This window comes from Pseudomyrmex gracilis, unplaced genomic scaffold (genome assembly GCF_002006095.1).
Source record: "Pseudomyrmex gracilis isolate BER0280 unplaced genomic scaffold, ASM200609v1 scaffold_920, whole genome shotgun sequence".
Taxonomy (NCBI): Eukaryota; Metazoa; Arthropoda; class Insecta; order Hymenoptera; family Formicidae; genus Pseudomyrmex; species Pseudomyrmex gracilis.
This window is the reverse complement of record NW_018021504.1, coordinates 22,718-43,264: the sequence shown is the minus strand read 5'-3', so window position 1 is coordinate 43,264 and position 20,547 is coordinate 22,718. Positions and strand designations below refer to the sequence as shown.

General features: G+C 38.3%; 4 protein-coding genes across 10 annotated transcripts; 2 read left to right on the top strand and 2 right to left on the bottom strand.

Annotated features, from left to right (window-relative positions):
- The first annotated feature begins 1,145 nt into the window (after positions 1-1,145).
- Positions 1,146-2,349, top strand: LOC109861676 (trafficking protein particle complex subunit 1). Of its 5 annotated transcripts, none has more exons than XM_020441417.1 (4): positions 1,146-1,247; positions 1,373-1,580; positions 1,893-2,102; positions 2,191-2,349. In XM_020441417.1, exons 2-4 carry the CDS (start codon positions 1,482-1,484, stop codon positions 2,317-2,319), a joined length of 438 nt encoding a protein of 145 aa, XP_020297006.1. In that variant the 5' UTR covers positions 1,146-1,247; positions 1,373-1,481; the 3' UTR covers positions 2,320-2,349. The 5 variants fall into 5 exon arrangements, with proteins under 5 accessions (XP_020297006.1, XP_020297004.1, XP_020297003.1 ...); XM_020441415.1 differs by having other exon boundaries at positions 1,146-1,299; XM_020441416.1 differs by having other exon boundaries at positions 1,153-1,194; positions 1,270-1,580.
- Positions 2,350-4,569: 2,220 nt separating this feature from the next.
- Positions 4,570-16,411, bottom strand: LOC109861673 (E3 ubiquitin-protein ligase RNF19A-like). Of its 3 annotated transcripts, none has more exons than XM_020441408.1 (13): positions 16,212-16,411; positions 13,110-13,352; positions 12,873-13,015; positions 12,565-12,754; positions 12,143-12,454; positions 11,910-12,054; positions 11,674-11,810; positions 11,448-11,545; positions 6,293-6,488; positions 5,951-6,146; positions 5,702-5,867; positions 5,218-5,600; positions 4,570-5,114 (listed from the first exon to the last, which is right to left on the bottom strand). In XM_020441408.1, the coding sequence occupies exons 2-13, from the start codon at positions 13,270-13,272 to the stop codon at positions 4,868-4,870; spliced, it is 2,376 nt and encodes a 791-aa protein (XP_020296997.1). In that variant the 5' UTR covers positions 13,273-13,352; positions 16,212-16,411; the 3' UTR covers positions 4,570-4,867. The 3 variants fall into 3 exon arrangements, with proteins under 3 accessions (XP_020296997.1, XP_020296999.1, XP_020296998.1); XM_020441410.1 differs by having other exon boundaries at positions 16,343-16,365; XM_020441409.1 differs by lacking the exon at positions 16,212-16,411 and adding an exon at positions 15,343-16,122.
- On the top strand, positions 7,892-10,484 carry LOC109861674. Its single transcript, XM_020441411.1, has 3 exons — positions 7,892-8,237; positions 8,370-8,606; positions 8,709-10,484. The coding sequence occupies exons 1-3, from the start codon at positions 8,118-8,120 to the stop codon at positions 9,651-9,653; spliced, it is 1,302 nt and encodes a 433-aa protein (XP_020297000.1). The 5' UTR covers positions 7,892-8,117; the 3' UTR covers positions 9,654-10,484.
- A 723-nt stretch (positions 16,412-17,134) lies between the features above and the next one.
- Positions 17,135-18,877, bottom strand: LOC109861675 (dihydroorotate dehydrogenase (quinone)). Its single transcript, XM_020441413.1, has 2 exons — positions 18,160-18,877; positions 17,135-18,068 (listed from the first exon to the last, which is right to left on the bottom strand). Exons 1-2 carry the CDS (start codon positions 18,509-18,511, stop codon positions 17,245-17,247), a joined length of 1,176 nt encoding a protein of 391 aa, XP_020297002.1. The 5' UTR covers positions 18,512-18,877; the 3' UTR covers positions 17,135-17,244.
- Positions 18,878-20,547: the final 1,670 nt, after the last annotated feature.

Genomic DNA, 20,547 nt, shown 5'->3' with positions numbered 1-20,547 from the left:
TCTATAAATACATGGTAGGCTTTATCGGATGGGTACATACTTTCTTTAAATCAAATAAAATATAAAAATTCGGTCGGGAAACTAAAATAAATTTAAAATAATTACTTTTTAATTTTAAAACAACTGCCCCTCGCGTAAAATATTTGATAGATTTTAAAACTTTCCAAAGTAGGTAAGTAAATAGGTAGNGATGCGTATCTACAAGCGTTTGTAGAAAATATATTAGGCCGGGTAGGTAGGAGATATGGTAGACCGAATAAATAGGAAGAAATCAAAATGTAAAATTAGGATCAAGGCTGTTATGCAGCCTTAATCCTAATTAATAAGGCTAGTAACGTTTAAGATAATATGTCAGATGTCTAAGATAGGTAGGTAGGTAGGTAGGATTATATATAACTATTTATATATATTATATTATATAATATTGTGTGTTATTATATTGTATTATATTGTATATTATATGTAATAAATGTGTAATAGAATTGTATTCTATTGTAATGTATAAAAAAAAATTGTAAAATGAATCTTGGAAATAGAAAACTCACTGATAAAGAGTTTTAAATAAAAAAGCTCAAAAGCTATATTTCTTGGAATTGCAATTTTTCTGACATTATATTTGTGTACCGTTAAAACACCTTTGTATAATACATGGTTTTTTGTGTATTTTGTATTTATATATATATTTGTAGTGTTTTAAAAAAATAAAATAAAATTTATAAAGCACAGAGCAGCAAATGATGTAAAAGGAGATGATATTTGACTACACTCCACGAATTCTGATGTTGCTCGCTAAAATAAGATTCTTTTCTTGACTTTCATATCTTTTCTGGTATATCATAGTTATGTTGTACGAAAAGTTGCAATGGTTTTTCTTATCCTTTTCTGTTTTCCTTCCTCATCTTCTCATCACGAGATCGGTCATTTTAAATTTAAAAAAAAATCAAATTTACGCTCTCGAATATACTCACACACTTAAAGAAAGTGACCATTTAAACTCGTGCACATAGCACAGAATAGAACCGCACGCTGTGGACATATCGCACCGACATATCGCTCGTGGACTGGCTACGTAGTTCCAATGTGTACCACCCATGTGGACATGCGCTAGTTTACGGGGCGGAAAAGTGATTACACATTCTGTTATGGGTCTGGTCGCTCTCAGGCTTCTCTCTGCCAATGAAAGTAAAAAATCAGGTAAAAATCAGTGAGAGCGGTAGCGTACTAAGAGAGAGTTAGTAGAAGAACAGGTAAAAATCAGAACCACTTTAGCAAACACTCGAATCACGGAATCGAGGATAAGTATGTTAGTGAAAGATAGTTAGTCGGCTTGACATCAGAGTGTGCGAAAACAAAGAAAACAGCTGTGTTGTAGGAAACGTCGGTGATCGTTGTCAAAACGTCAAAACAAGGAGTGAAAAGTGAAGCATTTGTTCTTTATGAGAATTTTCTAATAGAACAAATAGAATACTGTATACACAATCATGACTATTCATAACTTGTACATTTTTTCGAAAACCGGTACTTTGCTGTATTATACTGAGTGGAACAGATTGAATAAATCAGGAATGACAAGAGAAGAGGTAACGTAATATAATAATTTAAAATAATAATAAGAAGAGAATTATATAGAGTAATTTTTCACATACAGTGATGACAGTAGCAAAACACATTTCTTTATTATTATAAGCGTATAGATTTATATATATAGGAGGATATTATGTGTATTATATAAATTTTATAAAACCAAACTAAATAACGTATAACAAAATAGCAGATGCGCATGTATGAAAGATATTTAATTCGTACTATAAAACACACAAGCGAAAATATGATCTTATCGAAACTCTCAACGAGAAAGTTTTTCACAATAATAAAAATGCTTACGATTTAAGGAGGCAAAGTTAATGTATGGAATGTTATTTTCCATAAAATCATTTGTAAGTAAAATCTCACCACTGGATCCCAAGGAAGGGTTTTTGTATTACAAGACTAGCAAATATACACTCCATTATTTTGAAACACCATCCGGTCTCAAGTTTGTATTGAACACTGATAACGCGAGTCAGAGCGCTCGAGAATTGTTGCAACAATTGTACAGAGAAGTAGGTTCTTTTCGTATTTGCTTTGACCAAGAAGAGCAGCAGACAAATTTGCGTATGGTTGGCATAATTGATGTATTTTTCGTTTTAGGTATATCTGGAATATGTAGTAAAAAATCCACTCTGCCAATTAAACGAACCTATACAAAGTGAATTGTTCAAACTTAAAGTAGATGAATTATTCAAAAAATCTCCTTTATTTTTAAGTCGATCATTATAGATTATAACAAATATAGAATTTGTATATATGCAAAAATATACCGTTTTTTTTTTCAATGAAACTGTATTACACCAAATACATACATATATATATATTTATCTCTTTGTTTATAACTTTTAATTTTACTTCAGTAAAATTAAAACTTTACCTCTCGTCACATTATCGTTTTAATTTTACTGTTATATTAGTTATACATATAAATGATATAAAGTTAAAACTACAATATGAAAGACAAAGATTTGCGTCAAATTTAGATTTAAAGTGATGTATATACAACAGTATAAACGTTTGTGTTTTAGATTATATAGATGTATATAATTCACAGTAAGTCCATTTCATATTGCTGTCTCTTTTAGCTGTTTATTTTGTCTCCCAGAGAAATATATACAATTGTTATACAATGACAGTGTAAAATGATAATAACAGTGCATAAAAGGTATATTTCTGTGTGCTGTACAAATATTTTAACGATAGGCAAGTACGGACAAACTAAGTAATTTATTCTTATATATTATTTGTAAATGCCAGTACTCTAAACAACATATGTACTAAGAGATACTTCTATTTGATATTTGCGTTTTTTCTGTGTATAATATATAATAAACATAATGCTATAGGCAGATTTTTTTTTTCGGAAAGTCACAGATATTTCTTAGGTAATATTTGTGTGTTATTCTATTTTTACAATATATACTTTTAATAACTTTTCTCTTTAGCGGTTGTTTTTTTGTTTTTGTTTTAATCGTTTCATCAATAAAACCAAACGCATAAATTTGATTTTCTACGCATCATGCGATGTATATTTCAGAAAGAATTATACACAACACACATATCTCTATGTATATATATATATATATTTCAAACAAAAAATATAATTCGAATTGCTATGTGTATTGATTTTACACGTTTAAAAAAAATATATATATTTTTTGCACATACAATCTAGTATTTTGGCTGTTAAGGTCTTTATTTCTCGATTGATAGTTTAGATAAAAAAATATGTTATAATATGGTAACTTAATATAGTATGATATTTGTGCACGTGTTAATATAAAATTCTTTTCAAGGCGCATTACAAAAATCGTGAACAAGGAGTATTCATACATTTTATAATTTTCCTTTACACAAGTAGTAATTTTAAACGTTCGTAAAATATTGTATTATATACGTATATGCGTGAGAAATTTTCGACAAAATGCAATAATTTATAAATTTTTTTCTTGAAAGTCCTAAAACGCAATAAATTAAAAAGTCCATTAATTTGTTGAAATTTTTTTCAATCTTAGAAATAAAGAGAGTGCATCAACATTCGAAATACCAATTTAAAATTTCAATTTGTTTAAAATTTCGTCTGTTATATATTATGAATATATATATATGTTAATATAACTCTAGATTCACACGTACATGAAAACATGCGGCAGTTTACGTCATAGTTCAGAATTCGGGTTTTTTTTCTGGTCTGGATATCCAAACTAAAACTTATAGAAGAGAGTCGAAATAAATTACAACATAATAATATAAGATTAACAACAAGTACTTCTGCTTAAAAAAAAAGAGAAGTTTAAACACAAGATCTGCAATAAGATCTTTTTCACATTTTTCATTGTTCGCATGTTTTTGAAAAAAAAATGTAAAGTTAAGAAAAACTTTACACAAAAAAATATATTACTTCAATATAAAAAAAAAAAAACAAATTTTCATATATATATAAATCTCCATATAAAGGACAAAATATATTTGATATAAGTAAAAGTTGCGCGTTTTACTTGTATTACATATATTTTTACACAGCAAGGACAGACACGTTTTTTTTTTCTTTCTTAGGGGAAATATCCATATTTAAATATCCTTATACATATATTGGCCGATGGAGTAACGACAACGCGTAATACTTAAAGAAATAACAATGAGCAGTTATTCGACTTATAAAATGCAGTGAAAATCCGCGATAAACTTTCATCTTTGTAATAATTCGTGAGCTCTTGCGTATTGTCCACCTGTTCGTTACAAACCGGATCTCAAAAGGAGTCGGGAGATAATATCTCGATAATAGAGATCAATATTAATTTTGTTTTTCTTTTTGTTTTGTTTTTTTTTGTTAATAACAACAACGTATAATAATTTTCCACAAAATATCGTCGTTAAAGGAAAATTTGCGCAATTTCTTTCTCTTTCAATATATGTTTCTAACGAATTGGAGGCCAGTACATTTATACAATGTGTGTATGTACGCTCTCTTCTAGTTCGTTTTTTTTTTTTTTTTTATGCAATTAATCACAGCGCAAATGCACACAGTCATTAAAATTACTTCGCCGTATCTTCTCTGACTGTTTCTATCTCCGATTTGAAATGTTTGTGTTGCGTATGCGGGTGTATGTACAAACCTTTGCGCTCTCATTCGCGCGTTAAACAGTTAGTTGTAGTTTTAATATATGTATGTATATATTTATATATATATATACACACTCACCAATATGTATATATCTATACATCGTAATGTTTCGAGGGACACCGGTTAAATCAATGACACTCAGTCTTAATTTTCCTAGCAATGTAAATTCTTGTCGGGACTAATACGACTGTGGCCCTCGTCGCAAGGTGTGGAGATCCTATTGTCGGAAGTCTGTGTCACGGTCGGTGTCGGTTCTTCTATCACGGACAATCGTTTCTCGCGATCGGTGGACGTTGTCGACGTACTGTGAAAGAATACATTTCTCAAAGTTGCCACGTTGACGCGCTCCCGCGAAGCGTCATCCACTGGACTCTCGGCGTTTGGTTCACCGTTCGAATCTCTAAACAAACACACACACACACACACACACACACATGGGAATAAAATTTTGTAAATCTCTTTGTTCTGTCGGAGTTTTAACTTACTAATTCTGCAATTCGTACTTAGATATCTTTTGAACATCCGCTTCCGCTTCGGAGTCTTTGTTTCGCTTGCGTCCGCCCGCCGAACGATTATTATTCATTGCTTCGAGCTTGCCACCCACCACCCTCTCTTGATCCGCTTCGATCACGCTGACGTGATCATCAAATCGTACACGCTCGGATCCACCGTCCTCTCCTCCGCCCATCGTCCAGCTGCTTGACTCGCTGCACTGACGGTCGAACGTGAGCTTGCGACGAGTACGTTTCGCTAAGCCGGGTGCTACTTCTTCCAGAGAGCTTAGTGAAGTAGCTTGTCCAGCCGAGTCCATGTGACCACCGTTCGTGGAGCTGACCGCCTGCTCTCCCTCGGTACTTCTACCGCCGCTGATCGAACTGCCATCCATCTACATAAGACAATACAATAACGAAAAAGTATCTTATGAATATATTTGAGAGATGTACAACATAATTATAATAATCGAAAAAATATGTGAAATAAAAATACCTTGAAATTAATAACAGAGCCGGCCAAGGCTCTCGTGGAAGCCGCGCCATCGTCCAAAGCAATAGAAGCATTAACGGATTTTTCTGACAAACTAGTGGCCGCGGATGCGGTTTCGCTGCACAAACTGAAGCGTTGCGTGGATGTAACATCAGCCTGGACTTCCAACCTGTACGTAGACGCGATCATACAGGTCATGTGCATCAGATCAGAACGCGTTTATTGACGAAACTGAGAAAAAACAAACAATACCTTTGTCCTCCAGGAAGTACGCTGGAGGCTATACTACCCGCAAGACTGGTACCAGCGAGAGCCACATTACTGGCGCTTTCGCGGTCATTTTCCCGGCCTAATTTCTCCAACTGACTGCCGCTGCCTAATGAAAGCGAGGCCTCTCCTATCGATGGATTACCGCCGCGGTGACTCGCGACGTCTATTGATGCCGCATCTGCAAACGTGTGACGAGCTCGCAAATGGAAATTCGATTCCGTTCGTTGCGCAACTTTTCAATAGCATATGCGCACAAAAGAAAAACAACAAACCGATCTCGAACGAGAGAACTCGTAAGCACGCGAGTTACTACATATAATTTACCTCCGTTGCGTACACCTAGAGCTCCCAATAGATCGTTTTCGTCGTCAAAGTCGAATCTGACTCCGCTTCCACTGGTGGAAACTCCGCAGCCTCCGTTTCGGCAGAGCGATACCGGAACCACGCCGTAAACGTAAAACAGCAGAATGGGCACGCCGATACCCACTGCGAATCCCGCCAGCACTGGTGACACTAAGATCTGCGATTTGAAACAAAGCATGCGAATTATAAAGTTTCTGTGGTTTGTTCTCTCATTTCCCTTTGTGCGTCTCTCCTCGTCACGCCTCGCTCGTCACAATAAAAAAAAAAAAAAAAAAATTACGATCAAAGAGCGGCGTCTGTAAGGGGAGTAATGTTATTAGCGTCTTTAAGGCTTCTCTCTGTGCTTTGAATAATGTAGCTGACACCTGTTAAGTAATATAAATAGGAACGTCGGTCAGATACATCGAAGGCCACGGCGTAGTTGTGGACGGCGCGAGGGAAGAGTCCGATAATAAAAATTTAACGCGCGCTTGTGTGACGCTCTCTCGGTACAAACTATATAAATCAATCGTCTTGCAAAGGAAGTAATCAATTTTGAAATATGATTATTTTTGACACACAATGGTGTCGCGCACGTTTTTTTATCTCGGATAAACCTATCGATAAGCATCCAATATCTTATCTGAGTGCCAATATCTATCTAAATTAACCGCTTTGTGCTTTTCAAGGTTCAATCTATAAGCGATTACAAGTTTTAACATTTTTATCAAATATTTTATCAATGAAAGGGAGCAGAGGAGGGGGGGAGACGTCGTCTATATCGCGATGTGCGCTCGCCTCTTGCATGGGTTTTCACGCATGCGAAACGAAATTATCTAGCTGGTGTGTGTACACACACATCGTTTTCTCTCTCGTCTCTCGTTTATTCTGAATGGAACATTCGCGACGTGTTCAAATCCGACCGAAGTTGGTTCTCCATTCGCGCGATACGGACGGACGTATTGCGGAAGAACCGATGCGATTGTTTTTTCAGATTTCCTGCGAGAACTCTAGAAAGGAGCAGCGTCGTGACACGATGTGTGATACGGATGGTCAAAGGAGACAGAGAGAACGCGCGGGTGGAGAGAGGAGATCCGGGAGGGGCAGAAGGAAGAATATTGATCGGGAGTAGGCATGCGCGCGTACCGCGCGAACGTCCCACCCTGCGGCTGCCGACGAGGCACTCGGCGAGCACCCAAAGGTGAGCTACAACGGAACATGCAACGCGTCGGTCAGTGCTTGTGAGATCTACACGTCGCGCCGTAGCGATTAAGGGCGCGTAGGTCGAGGAAGAGAAGTGCCTGCGTCCGCGTCGCTCGGTCGGTCGGTCGGTGCTCCTCGGAGGGCGTGTCGATTGAGGGTAGCCGCTTTCTCTCTCTCTCTCTCTTTCTCTTTCTCCTTCCTTTCATGCTGCTGGGTCGTCGAACTGTGGTCTCTCGCGAATCGGCGCAGAATCGGCGGACGTAACCGGGAAGAGGCAGCGACACGTAACGAGGAAGGCTCATTCAGCGACGGTGATTTCACGCTGGCGGCCACACGTACGCGTTGCGTGCGTGCGTGTGTATGTGTGGTAATTGAGCAGATACGCGGGTATAATATAATATTATCCTCCGGTGGCAGTCTGTAGCGTTTGTCATTCGACGGCGCACATGCCTCGTTAACGCTGGCCGCTTGAAACTGGTTGTTAACTGTGTTGTTGAGCGAGAGGATCGCCGACGCGTCGCGCCAACGCTCGAGATCGAGAAAGAGAAAAATAGGAGAGACGAGGAGGACAGATTGGTGAGGGAAGAGAGCCACAGGAGGAGTCATGTCCGACTTGGACGACGAGACCGACACTTCCTGCGGGGAGGAGCAGATCATCTCGGACTGGGAGGTCCAGAAAGATTGGCTTGAGAGCATATTGTCCAAATATCACGACGGAAGATCGGTTAGAATCCTTTTCAGATCATGTGGATATTCGTGTGTTGATGTCTCAGCGCGATGTATCTGTGTTAATTTGATTATTAATTTCGAGTTACATAGTGATTCATTGTTCGATCGAGTAAAATGATTTGTTTAGGTCGAGGTATTGAAATTCTGCGTGAGTCCCGGATGCGCGACCAGCGAGAGCGCGTTGAGCGCGATCACCAACGTGACGGGAAGTTATCTGCTTGGGTCGACGACGGATCCGACGGACAAACCGTCGGAGAAGCACAAACTATCCGTTATCATCAAGCAACTACCTAGAGATCCGTTCAGTCGCTTTTTCGTCACGGAAGGCCAATTCGATCTTCGCGAGATTAAATTTTACACACAGGTAAGCGAGATAGGATTAATTAATTTCGGATTTTTTTTGTGATATTTTGCTTTCTTCCTTCGAACAAATTCTTGACGAACGTCGGCGCGTTTGTGCGATCAGGTGATGCCAGATCTGAAGGCGTTCAATCAGAGACAACTGGGACCCAGTCCGGAGGAACCGATTGTGCTACCGGTCCCGGAATGTTACCACGCTCATTACAGTCCCGCAAGTGGTACCGACGACAGTCCTATACCGTCGGAATCTATATTGGTATTGGACGATCTGGGCGCCTCGCGATTCGAGAGCATCAAGTTCTCGGAAGGACTGACACTGGACCAAGCGACGGTCGCGCTTGACGCCATCGCGCGCATACACGCTCATTCGCTGTCGATGAAAGTCGTGGACGGAGAGTCTCTGTCCGAGCGTTATCCGTTTCTCTTCCAAACGGCAAAAGCTACCGATTCCTATCAACAACTGGTGGAACGCGGTTTGCCGCAGTTAGCGCACTTCTTGGAAACCAGACCGGGACTGGAGGCGGTGCTCGAGACGCTGCTGGTTCTACGACCTCGTACCAAAGACATAATCTCGGCGCTTCTCGCTCCGGAAGGTCCGTTAGCGCTGATAACCCACACCGATTTCTGGAGCAATAATCTACTGTTCAGAGATACTTCCGGAACGTCCGAGTGCTACATCCTCGATTGGCAGATGGTCACCTACAGCCGACCTACGAACGATGTTGCATTGCTGTTGGTGAGTTCGGTGCCCACCGAGTTACGGCGCAAGCACACCGAATCGCTCTTGGACACGTACTGGAACAAGCTAAACTGGACGTGCTCGCGTCTCGGCCTAAACATTCCCAAGGACCTGGGTTATACCAGAGAAGATCTCGACAAGGACTACAGAAAGTCCCAATTGCTGGCGCTTTTACTTTGTATCGGATCGGTGGACGTTGCACTCGGCGATCCGCTTACGGAGCAGCGACTTATCGACGTGCTCGAGGATCTTTACAACGACGGCGTTCTAATAGACGAGTCCGTCGTCGCGACGAATGGAGCCGATCATTAATTACCGCTGCCACCGTTAATGTTAGCGCATGCACTGAATAATTTTAATATATTTCTATCCGGGCTGTGACTCGAAGCGAAGAAACACACGTGAGGAATAGAACACACACCACACCTCCGATAGCCCATTCGTAGCTTTCGAAGACGCAATCTTTTTTGTGTTCTCACAATTCGAAGGAGGCTTTAGACACCGGCAAATGACACGAAAAAAAAACAGGAACGACGAAGAAGATATAAATTTACGAAGAAACACGTCGGAAGAATATAGCGGACGTTTAGAAAAACTTGTGTGCTCTTAGATTTTCTTCTCTTTGCGACGAGATATCGTAGATAAGAAAATTGATCGAGATCGCGAAATATTTTAAACGGCACGATATATGTAAAACACATGTCTTAGGTATAAAAAAAAAAAAAAAAAAAAAATCAATGTGAACTTTTAACACATATTATATCGAAAAAGTTAAAAATGATTATTGACTAAATCGTGCAAGAATCATCATCTTGCCAATTCGATGAAAGTTCTCGAAGATAAAAGTAAGATAAAAATCGGAATCTTTTTTCTAAGATAAGCACCATTAGAGAGAGAGAGAGAGAGAGGAGGAACAGTGATTACTCTTATCAAACAATGATTTTTCTTAATTGGGTTTTTTGCTCAGATAATTGCCGACAAACATCTTTAATGTGCGCTGTGCCAAGTCGTTGAGGGATTTAGGCAAATAGATGTGATACACAATTACTCTAGAAATCAACTAGATTGGTGATCGATGTTATAGGGCATGCGTCAAAGTTATATAGAATATTTTCGAGATATACATAAAAAAAAAAAAAAAAACGATTACGTTCCATCTGCCCGAAACACGTCCCGTGATAAACTTCTTCCGACAACATTTATTCCAGCGATCGCGCTGTTTTGTTAAACGCTATATACAATTGTATTATCCATTTTCTCTGTATAAACTATATAGATAAAAAAAAATATACTTCGATGTTATCACGAATAGCGAACAAAGTTCCTATTTTTAATATATATACATCCATTTGTTTTTTTTTCTGTAAGTGCACGTGCAAAATTCACGTAATCGATTCGTTCACTCAAATTCGTCGCGTACGTGGAACGTTAAGTTTTAAGATATAAAAGAATATATTTGAAACAAATTATGCTTAATTTAACTTAATAAAATAAAGCACGTATACACACACACACACACACATCACACTCTAATTTTGCAAATATTAAAAACTGACACTTTTACGATCATATTGAATAGTTCGAAAATTTTGTATCAAGTTTTACAGAAATGTTATAGTGAGAATCACTTCAAACAGTTGATAAAGGGGATTAAGCGAACAGCAACACGTATTTTTTTCGTTAATCTGATAAGCGAGTAGATATAAATACAAATGACTCTCGAGAGAGAAGCTTGAAATTATACGAATAATAAAACGGCAATAAAATAAGAGTCAAAACGTAGATTTTAGGAGCAAATATTGCGTCACTTTTTTCGTTGGAATATTTAAATAAGATTCGAAAATTTATTTTACTGAAAAATTAATAAAGAAATTTCAAAAAAAAGTTTTTTCGAAGGCTGTAACGTCACGCACATTTGAGACCGTCGAGAGAAAAACAGATCTCGTTGCGATAGTAATATTCAGTAATATTTAGAGAAGAACCGCAGGTTCAAATATTGATTTGTTCAATTTGCTATCTACTAAGATATATTCCGGTTCAATAAAAAAAAAAACTGACACTTCCATGATATATTGTGTAGAAAAAACGTTCACAAATAAAACTTACCGAAGCAGCAACTCCGCCAACGATGAAGGCATTTCTTTTGTGCTTGTTGGCTTTTTCGTATTTCGTGTACAATTTCTGGCCTACCCAAACAGGTATACCTTAAACAAAGAAATAAATTTACATTGACATGTGATTTTTCAATGCGAAATTCCGACACATATTTATATGCGCGCGCGCTGTATAATGTAATAATGTACATATGTTTGTTTTTTTAATATAAACCAACCTATTATCATAGCAGGAAATGCAATACCAGCTACAAGACCGATTCCAATCGGTGCTCCTACCAGAGTTCCGAGCTGCCAAAGGATTTTCTTCTTTCTGGACCAAGGCTTTTTTCCCCAAAAAGTGCAGCCAGAAGGACTACAAATAGTAACATTAAAACATTTATGTAAAGTTTAAATTGTTGCGGAAATTCATCTTACTATTTTTTTTTTTTATTCATAATTGAACATTCGTTACCTGAGATAGTGAAGATCACTAATTTCCTTCATGCAGAGCCAGCAAAACTCAGCGCCGCAAACCGCACAGGTCATGTGATTGCAGCTTCCATCGTCCATTTTCACAATCAATACTTGACATCTCGGACAAGGTTTTATATCGTCTCCTATTAAACAAGTCGAAGATAATATAAGTTGCTGTCAGCCATCAGAACGAAAATAGACGCGAATTAACAGTGCAACAGTTCGACTTACTATGTTGAGAATCACTTTGGCTGAAACTCAGAGAGGAGCTGCGTTCGTAATATTGCGATCGTTGTGCTCTAGCCGCGTCGCACGTCTGATTCGGATGCCATCGCGCTTTGCAGTGGTAGCAAAAATACGAATCGCAACCTGGTCGTTCGCAGCGTAATTTCGGACACGAGGCGCAACCGCTAGCGATCACAGCAAAACTACAATCCGGAGCGGGGCACCATCTCGCATCGGGTTCCACAGCGAGCACTCTTCGAACCATAAAATCCTCGTATTTCTCTAATTGTGTTTGATCGTTCAAAATCATCCGAATATCTGCGAGGGGGAAGAGCACAGAATTGTTGAGAGAGAAATAAAAATCACACTCTTTCACTTGATGAAAATTGTTTTGCAAAACGAAGCGTCCAAAATAGAACAACACACACCATTTGGATGCATCGGCTCCGAACATTCGGGACAAGCAATGTTGACTCTGGACTCGGAGATTTCCATTTTCAAGTATTGTTGAAAACAGTCGTAGCAGCTGCGATGATGGCAAGATTGAACAACAGGAAAGAATTCTGCTGGAAGCTCGGACAAGCACAACGGGCACTCCATCATCCCGTTCTCGTTACTCTGAGACAAACAAATTGACACAATTGTCAATAAATAAAAAAATAAATAAAAAAAGACAAAGGTTTTCAAAACCATATAAAAAAAAGAAGAAAAACAAATAAGTTCAAATCTCGCTTACCTTTCCCGCGGAAGAGAGTACAGAGCCTTTGCTGGAAGCACGATGTAGATCTATGTTGTGAAACTGAAAGTGACTGGAGCCGTTGCTGGCTCTGGCTTCGCCTTTTTCTACGTCCGTCATTCTACCACTCGTCTGATCTTTATCTGCGAAAATATATTTTTTATAAAAACAATTATTTATATTCTTTAATGTTAACATATGTATATATGTTAATTTAATGTTAATGAATTCGCGCACTTTTTGAATTTTTGTTGTTTGTGCTCGGCGTTCTCGCGATGCGACGGCCGATGATCGGACTGGAATACAACAATCTTCGCAGAGAAAATCGAGGAAATAACCTTCGAGGGCGGGAAGGCGCGGCGTTGCAACTTCCCGCTCCATTGTCGTTGTCTTTGAACATTCTGAGAGATATCGAGAGATCTTGCACAAGCCGCTACAGGATCATACTTTGATCCGCTCGCAAGATCGATGCAATATATTCTGTAATCAAAAAATCAGACAATAGCGTAAATTTCGAGAGTTCAGTCAATAAATTTATATCTCACTATTTATGTCTCTCTTCGCGAAAGATATCGTTATTTATTGTTATACGCAGCGCAACGTGTCGTAAAAACCAAACTTGTGCGAATTTATATTCGATGATTGTGAAAAAAAGAATATAAAAAACAGAGATATGTATTGCGCACAACAAAAAGTTGAAGTGAAAAAAGTCTCAATACACAGCTGACCAAACACAAACGTTGATAAATTACGACATTATTCTATTTACTACCGTGCACTTTTTGCCTTGTGCTTCAGTTGTTTTATATGCGCAGATAAAACAATTTACATAACACATCGAGAAAGCCAAAAATTTTATAAGATTTTTCGCTCGAAGAATATTGTATAACACATTTCTTATCGAATACGATCAGATGATCACTTCGGACAAGTAACACACGCTGTTTGTTTGAAACATATTGCAAGAATGTACATTATAAAAAAAAACAAATTCTAAAAATTTGCGAAAATCCAATCTTCCGAGAATAATAATCTGCCGAGTTGTTTTTTGCGCGAATAACAAAAACATTCGGACGTTTCAACTTCCCTGCCATTTATATTTTAATCACTTCAAAAAAAAACAAAGAGAATATTTTTATTAACACGAACGAATGACAGTAATTGAAATCTTGCAAGGTCATCAAAACCTGTTCCGCTGGTTTGTTCTACGCCATAAAATATAATCGAGCTGTATAGATAAAGAGAATGAAACATATTTTGGTCTCGTCTAAATATATAAATTGTCGGATTTGTTAATTAAAAGGGGTAAAGTGAAATTCCACCAAGGTTGAAATTACGCGCGCGCGAATGCAAAAAAACAAATAATATTCATTGCAGCCGCCTCCGCCGCGTTCTTTGTTAAATTCCAGTGACTTAAGAATGATAATCAAAAAAATGCTTCTGAGATAAATGTTTTTTTTTTTTGCAAATTTTCCTCAAAACCGAGTGACGTACGAGAGATGTGCGTCGTTATACTTAGACGCGTATCAAGATGTGTCACCCAAAATAAAACATTCCAAGTACACAAAATCCAAGCGTTATAAATCGAGTGAATTATTGTTCCGTCTAGAGTTATTTTGGACTACAAATTTCCACACGTGCACAATTATATATATATATATATATATATATACATATATATATTGTACATATTATATATATTTATCAGAGAGAAGAAAATGTGTTCGATGTGAAAACGTACACGCGTTATAGAGTAGTCGAACGAGTTTTCAATAAAAAAAATAAAAAAACGAATTGCTCGCGCAAAGTAAAAAAAAACGTGAGATATCTCATTTTACGAATATAGATTTATCGTATGTGTACACACACATATCTACACTGTAAGAATTTCGTTTTCAAAAGACAGTATCATGTGTTTTTGGAAGCTATAAACATTAATCTTTTAAACGCGACGCAGTGTGTATCGCGTTCACTAATTTGCGTTTTTAAAAAATTTTTTTTTTTTTTGAAATGTTTTTCTTCCTTATAGTTATATGGTGCTTTTAGCACATCTTTTGCCGAAGAAGACGCAACAATTCGCAAGTCAAAGATGATTTCATCGACGATTTCACCGCGGCACACAACAAATAAAGTACAAATCGAGTCGCGCAATGTTGCAATTCGCAAAGTCACATGGCGCGTGCAAAATTTTGACACACATGGCAAAGAGACCGTGTCTCTTCGTTTCTTTGGAGACACGCATTTCGAAAAAATTACGACCTTGAAAAACGAAATTGCTTCTTGACGGACGGCTTCTTCATCTTTGTGAAATGAAATTGTTTATCTTGCATTATGTATTATTACATTAGTCGATGGGAGGTACGAGAGCAATGTCAATCTCCAATATTTGTTCGAGCGAAGTCCGTAACGTGATGGACTTCTCTCCTTTATCTCTCACAAATTTTTCGCGCAAACAATCATTAAAAATTACATCTCATCGAGAATGCCATTTTTTTCTTCTTTCGACGTCCGCTCAATATGTATTAGTTGAGACAAAAAAAATATCCATGAATATAAAGCAGACAATATTTTACGAGTCGTAAAAGTCAATTTGCGTCACACACGCGTAACGTTAAAACGCGCACGATTTTTTTTTTTTCTGGTCCAAAACAGTTTTTAATTAACAGAACCATAAGTTGCAACAATATCGATTTGCAAGAAACTTGTTGCATCTTTCAACACACCACAAAAATGCTCGAATCGAGAAATGAACAATCGTACGCGTTTTTATATCGCGTCTTTAAATTTCACGCGTATCAGCACAATTACGTGGCGTCGCGTTTACGGGAACGCTAAGTAAGGGGGAAACCAACCCCCGCGTGAAAAAATTTATACCGAACCGAATATCGTATTCAACCTCTTTGGAAAGAAATTCACATTTTGTGCGTCAGAAAACTGACGTGTTTTCTCTCGTCACACACAGATCATGGATTTCGTGTCGTGTGCACGCGACTGGAGAACACGACGGGAGAAATTTTGCTGTTGGTGCGAAAAATTCGACGAAATTGCTGTTTCTTTACTCGCGGATATATCATTTGTACGCATTATTACGTCGCAACTGGCAGGACTGAACGTCGGAAATCACGAGAGAAAGAGAGAGAGAGAGAGAGAAAGAGAGAGAGAGAAATATCGTCGCGACGACGCGCCTTCAAGTCCAGGATTTTCACGAGCACATCGCGCGTCGATGATAACTGATAAACTCGTTCAGCACACATGAGAAGTACATGCGTGACGAGGCGACCCCGTGTGACTCCCCCACAGCACGGACACAATGAGAACTCGCAGAGAAACCCAAACTACCTCCGTCGTGGCCGAATCGAGCTAGCTCTGATCGTCGGATCGCGCACGTCGTCGTCGTGACCGATCACGGGCGTCCAGGTTGACGATTATTCGCGCAATTTCTTGGTTAAGGATGTTCGCTTGACACTAACAGCTGACTGTTCCGATTCACGGGTATCGCGAGGACGTGGTGGATGATGAGACGTGCGGCGCACAACCGCGACTTCGCCACGCGCAACGGCAACGCCACCAATCAACGGTCATCGTCATTAGAAATCTTTGCCGCAAAAATTGAAACCGGCCAGTTCCGCTTAACACGCACGGCTAACGAGATTGATGTTAATTTCGCAATAAAATAGTCGCGGAATAATCCAGCAAGATATAAATAATTACTTGCTAATTACTTATATAGCAGTTTTTCTGAATTGCTTACGTGAAAAGACTAAAAAATCATGAAATCGCACAACGATCGATTAAAAACTCATAAAATAAATAATCGGCTTCACAGTTCACGTAGATAAAATCTCGTTTCTGTTTTTTAACAATGATACATCAGGTTTTGCATAATTATCGGATATTCTTTTTCCGGTAAATAATAAATATTCTAATGTATTCTGCAACGCGCGCTTTTATGATATACGCGCGCCACCGCATATGTTGCACAAAAAAGTAATTATTTTTAATCGATTATTCTCTTGAAAAGGAAAACAAGTTTGATAATATTGTCACGACAAATAGCTATTTGTAATCAACATTGTGACATAATCAACGCATGACATATTTATGTGTTTGCGCTATACATATACAATACTGTTCGATTACATAAAATGTTTTCTGGAATATTCACAAGACAAACGCGTAAATAAAACAACATTTTTGTTTAATTAACAATATAAATACACTATTTACAAACTATTTATACAAAATTATTGCATGTATTCACATTTTTTTATATCTATATTGCAACAAATTTATTTTTGTATATATATATATATATATATTATTGTATATACATAAAGATATTACATACGATGCGTCTCTAACAGGAAAATATTTATCTGTTTTTAATATCTCGACCGATTGCGTCATTCACAGAAGAAAAACCATCAGCCTCGAGTATTTCGCACAATTCTCTTTTGATCTTGCTGACTATCGGAGGTCCGTTGTATATGTATGAGGTGTAAAGTTCCACCAGAGAGGCACCAGCTTTTATCTTAGCGTAAACATCAGTGCCGGAAAATATACCACCCACTCCGATGATCGGAATGCTGCCGCGTGTTCTTTTGTACATGTCGGAAATCATAGCGGTGGATATGTCGGTAAGAGGCGCGCCACTGAGACCTCCGCTTTCCTCTCTGTTCGGATCGATTAAATTCGGTCGTGCAATTGTCGTGTTGCACAAAATCAAACCGTCCACGTTGGACTTCTTTTGCAAAATCACATCCGCCACATCCTGCCGTTCCGAATCCGACAAATCCGGAGCCAGTTTCAAGAGCAACGGCTGTTTGCTATCCAACATCTCTCTCGCTTCATTGACGCTTGTCAGTAATTGTTTTAAACTCTGTTTGCTCTGAAGGGATCTTAATCCCGGCGTGTTGGGACTGGAAACGTTGATTACAAAGTAATCCGCCACGTCCATAAATTTCTTTATACCGTCAATGTAATCCCGAACCGCGTCCTTGGACTCCTTGTTCTTTCCCAAATTTATTCCGACGATGCCATTAAAATGTTTGTTCTCTTTTAATTTTTTCAAACGTTTCCATACAACGTCGTGACCGTCGCTGTTAAATCCGTATCTGTTTATGACCGCTCTGTCTTGCGGCAATCTGAAAACTCTGGGTTTGGCGTTGCCACTCTGAGGCTTAGGTGTCACAGATCCTGCAACATAAATACAAGATAAAAATTAATTAATCGCGTTATTTGATGAAAACAAAAAAAAAAAACCAAATTGAAAGAAAAAACAGTTTACCTATTTCTACAAAACCGAAACCAATCTTGTGCAATCCCTCCACCGCTTCTCCTTGTTTGTCAAATCCTGCGGCCATGCCAATGGGATTCGTCAAGTTGAAACCGAACACACTTGTTCGAAGAGTACGGGGATCTTCGGTTTTCTGTCTCGGCACGAGACCCCATTTCAAAATTTTTACCGCGAGATTGTGAGCAGTTTCCGGATCCAATAGATGCATCATCGGTATTGCAACTTCGTTGTAAAACTTTTCGTTGCTCTGATACAGCGAAATACCGCCGAACAGAGCAACTGCACTACCCGTGACAGTGAAAAACGATTTGATTTTCGCTTTGTTGCTTAATCTTTGCGCCATTTTATTTGTTTTTTTTTTTTTAGCATTTATTTAAACGCAACTTGAATTATTTCGAGCTATCGATACGCGCGTACAGACGGTACGCACGTCAAACAATGTACAAACTTCAAACTATAGAACGCTTCCACGTGTCCACGTGTGTTTAACGTAAGAAAAGGTTAGGCTGACCACACTTGGGTGGTTTTCTTCTCTTTACATCAGTTCTATTTACATCGCAATCATAAATATACGCAATAAGTTGATTGATCATATATAATGACATTTTATTAAACAATTGTAACAAGTTCTTACAAAAACAAAAAAAAAACATAAGTACATTATCAGTCAAGATTACTCATAAATCACTCAAGTGCTGACTAACCAACGACGAATTCGATTGGATGCGCTAGTGCGTCTCTTTTTTCAATGGGTGCGTTCAGACAACTCAACGGTTGAGAGATCATCACTTATGATAGGACTCCAAAAGTATGATCCAATCAGAAGTGATTCCCCATGTTCAGCAGACTGAGCAGATCAGTAAGCGCTTAGTGATTCTTCAATATGATTGGTTTCTACACTTAGATCCAGCGAAGATCTAAAGGCAAGATTCAATCATATTAAAGAATCACTAAGCGTTCACTGATCTGCTCAGTCTGCTGAACGTGGCCATTGGGTGCGTTCAGATAATTCAACGGTTGAGAGATCATCACTTATGATAGGACTATTCTTCAAAATATGCAGCGGTTCCAAAAGTATGATCCAATCAGAAGTGATTATCTCTCAACCGTTGTGCAACTGTTGAGTTGTCTGAACGCACTCATTATCTTTCAACCGTTGTGCAACTGTTGAGTTGTCTGAACGCACCCAAAGTGTAGTAGAATATTTCAGTGTTAGTGGGTGCGTTCAGACAACTCAACAGTTGCACAACGGTTGAGAAATAATCACTTCTGATTGGATCATACTGTTGGAACCCCAATAGATTTTGAAGAATAGTTCTATCATAAGTGATGATCTCTCAACCGTTGAGTTGTTTGAACGCACCCAGTATTTTACTACACACTGAAAGAGGACGCGCTAGTGCGCATCCAATCGAATTCGTTGTAACATCTTAGCGAGTATCAACTGCATTCTGCAACGTACGAAACTACCTTATATAAACATAGACAAGTTAGTCGGTATTTTTATGTTGCAATGAAGATTCACAGCACCTTCATAGTTCAAATGGCCGAAAAGTGAAACGTAAAAGTGAGTGAAAAAAAATATTGCTAGAGACTTCTTCAGGTTTGCGTGTTCCAAAAAAAAAAAACGGTCTTGTTAAGCCTGTTCTACATTAGAGCAAGATGCAATTGCAAGTAGCAGGTCTCGTGGAATTGACCAATCATGGGTTGCTCAATTGGTACTGATTTGATCAATGCGATTAAAATCAAGTCAATTTCATTAGAGATTTCTACTTGCGTTTGCGTCTTGCGCTTAGAATGTAGAACAAGACTTTATATGTAAATAATTATTATATACAATGAAATATGTCCGATTTGTCATAAAAGAAAACTCGGAACGTTTCTGATCTTTAAAAAACTCATTGTCACAACGGCTGCGTTCGGAGAGCGCGCTATCAGCGCTGTTGCATCATTCTATCTTTATTGTTCATTAAATGTAGAACAAAGATAGAATGACGCAATAGCGCTGATAGCGCCCTTCCCGAACGCAGCCAACGACGTGTGCGAAGAAGAAAACATTTCTGATTGGTAATACATCTGCGGACGGAATCTGCGATAACCAATCAATACGTTACTCTTCCGTAAGAGCAAAATGCTGATTGGCTACTACGTTGTTTCTGGCAAAGTTGCGGCTGCTTTCCTTTTAGGAGACACAGTCGACACAAGTCGACACAAGAGTCATTCTGTCTTTGTTTCTCACTAAATACTGAACAAAAACAGAAAGGCCGTAATTATAATTAATTTTCGCAATCGGATTAAACATCATTTAGATTTGGACAGTCCGAAATTATAATTAATTTCCGCTGTCGGATTAAACTACATTTGGATTTGGACAGTCCG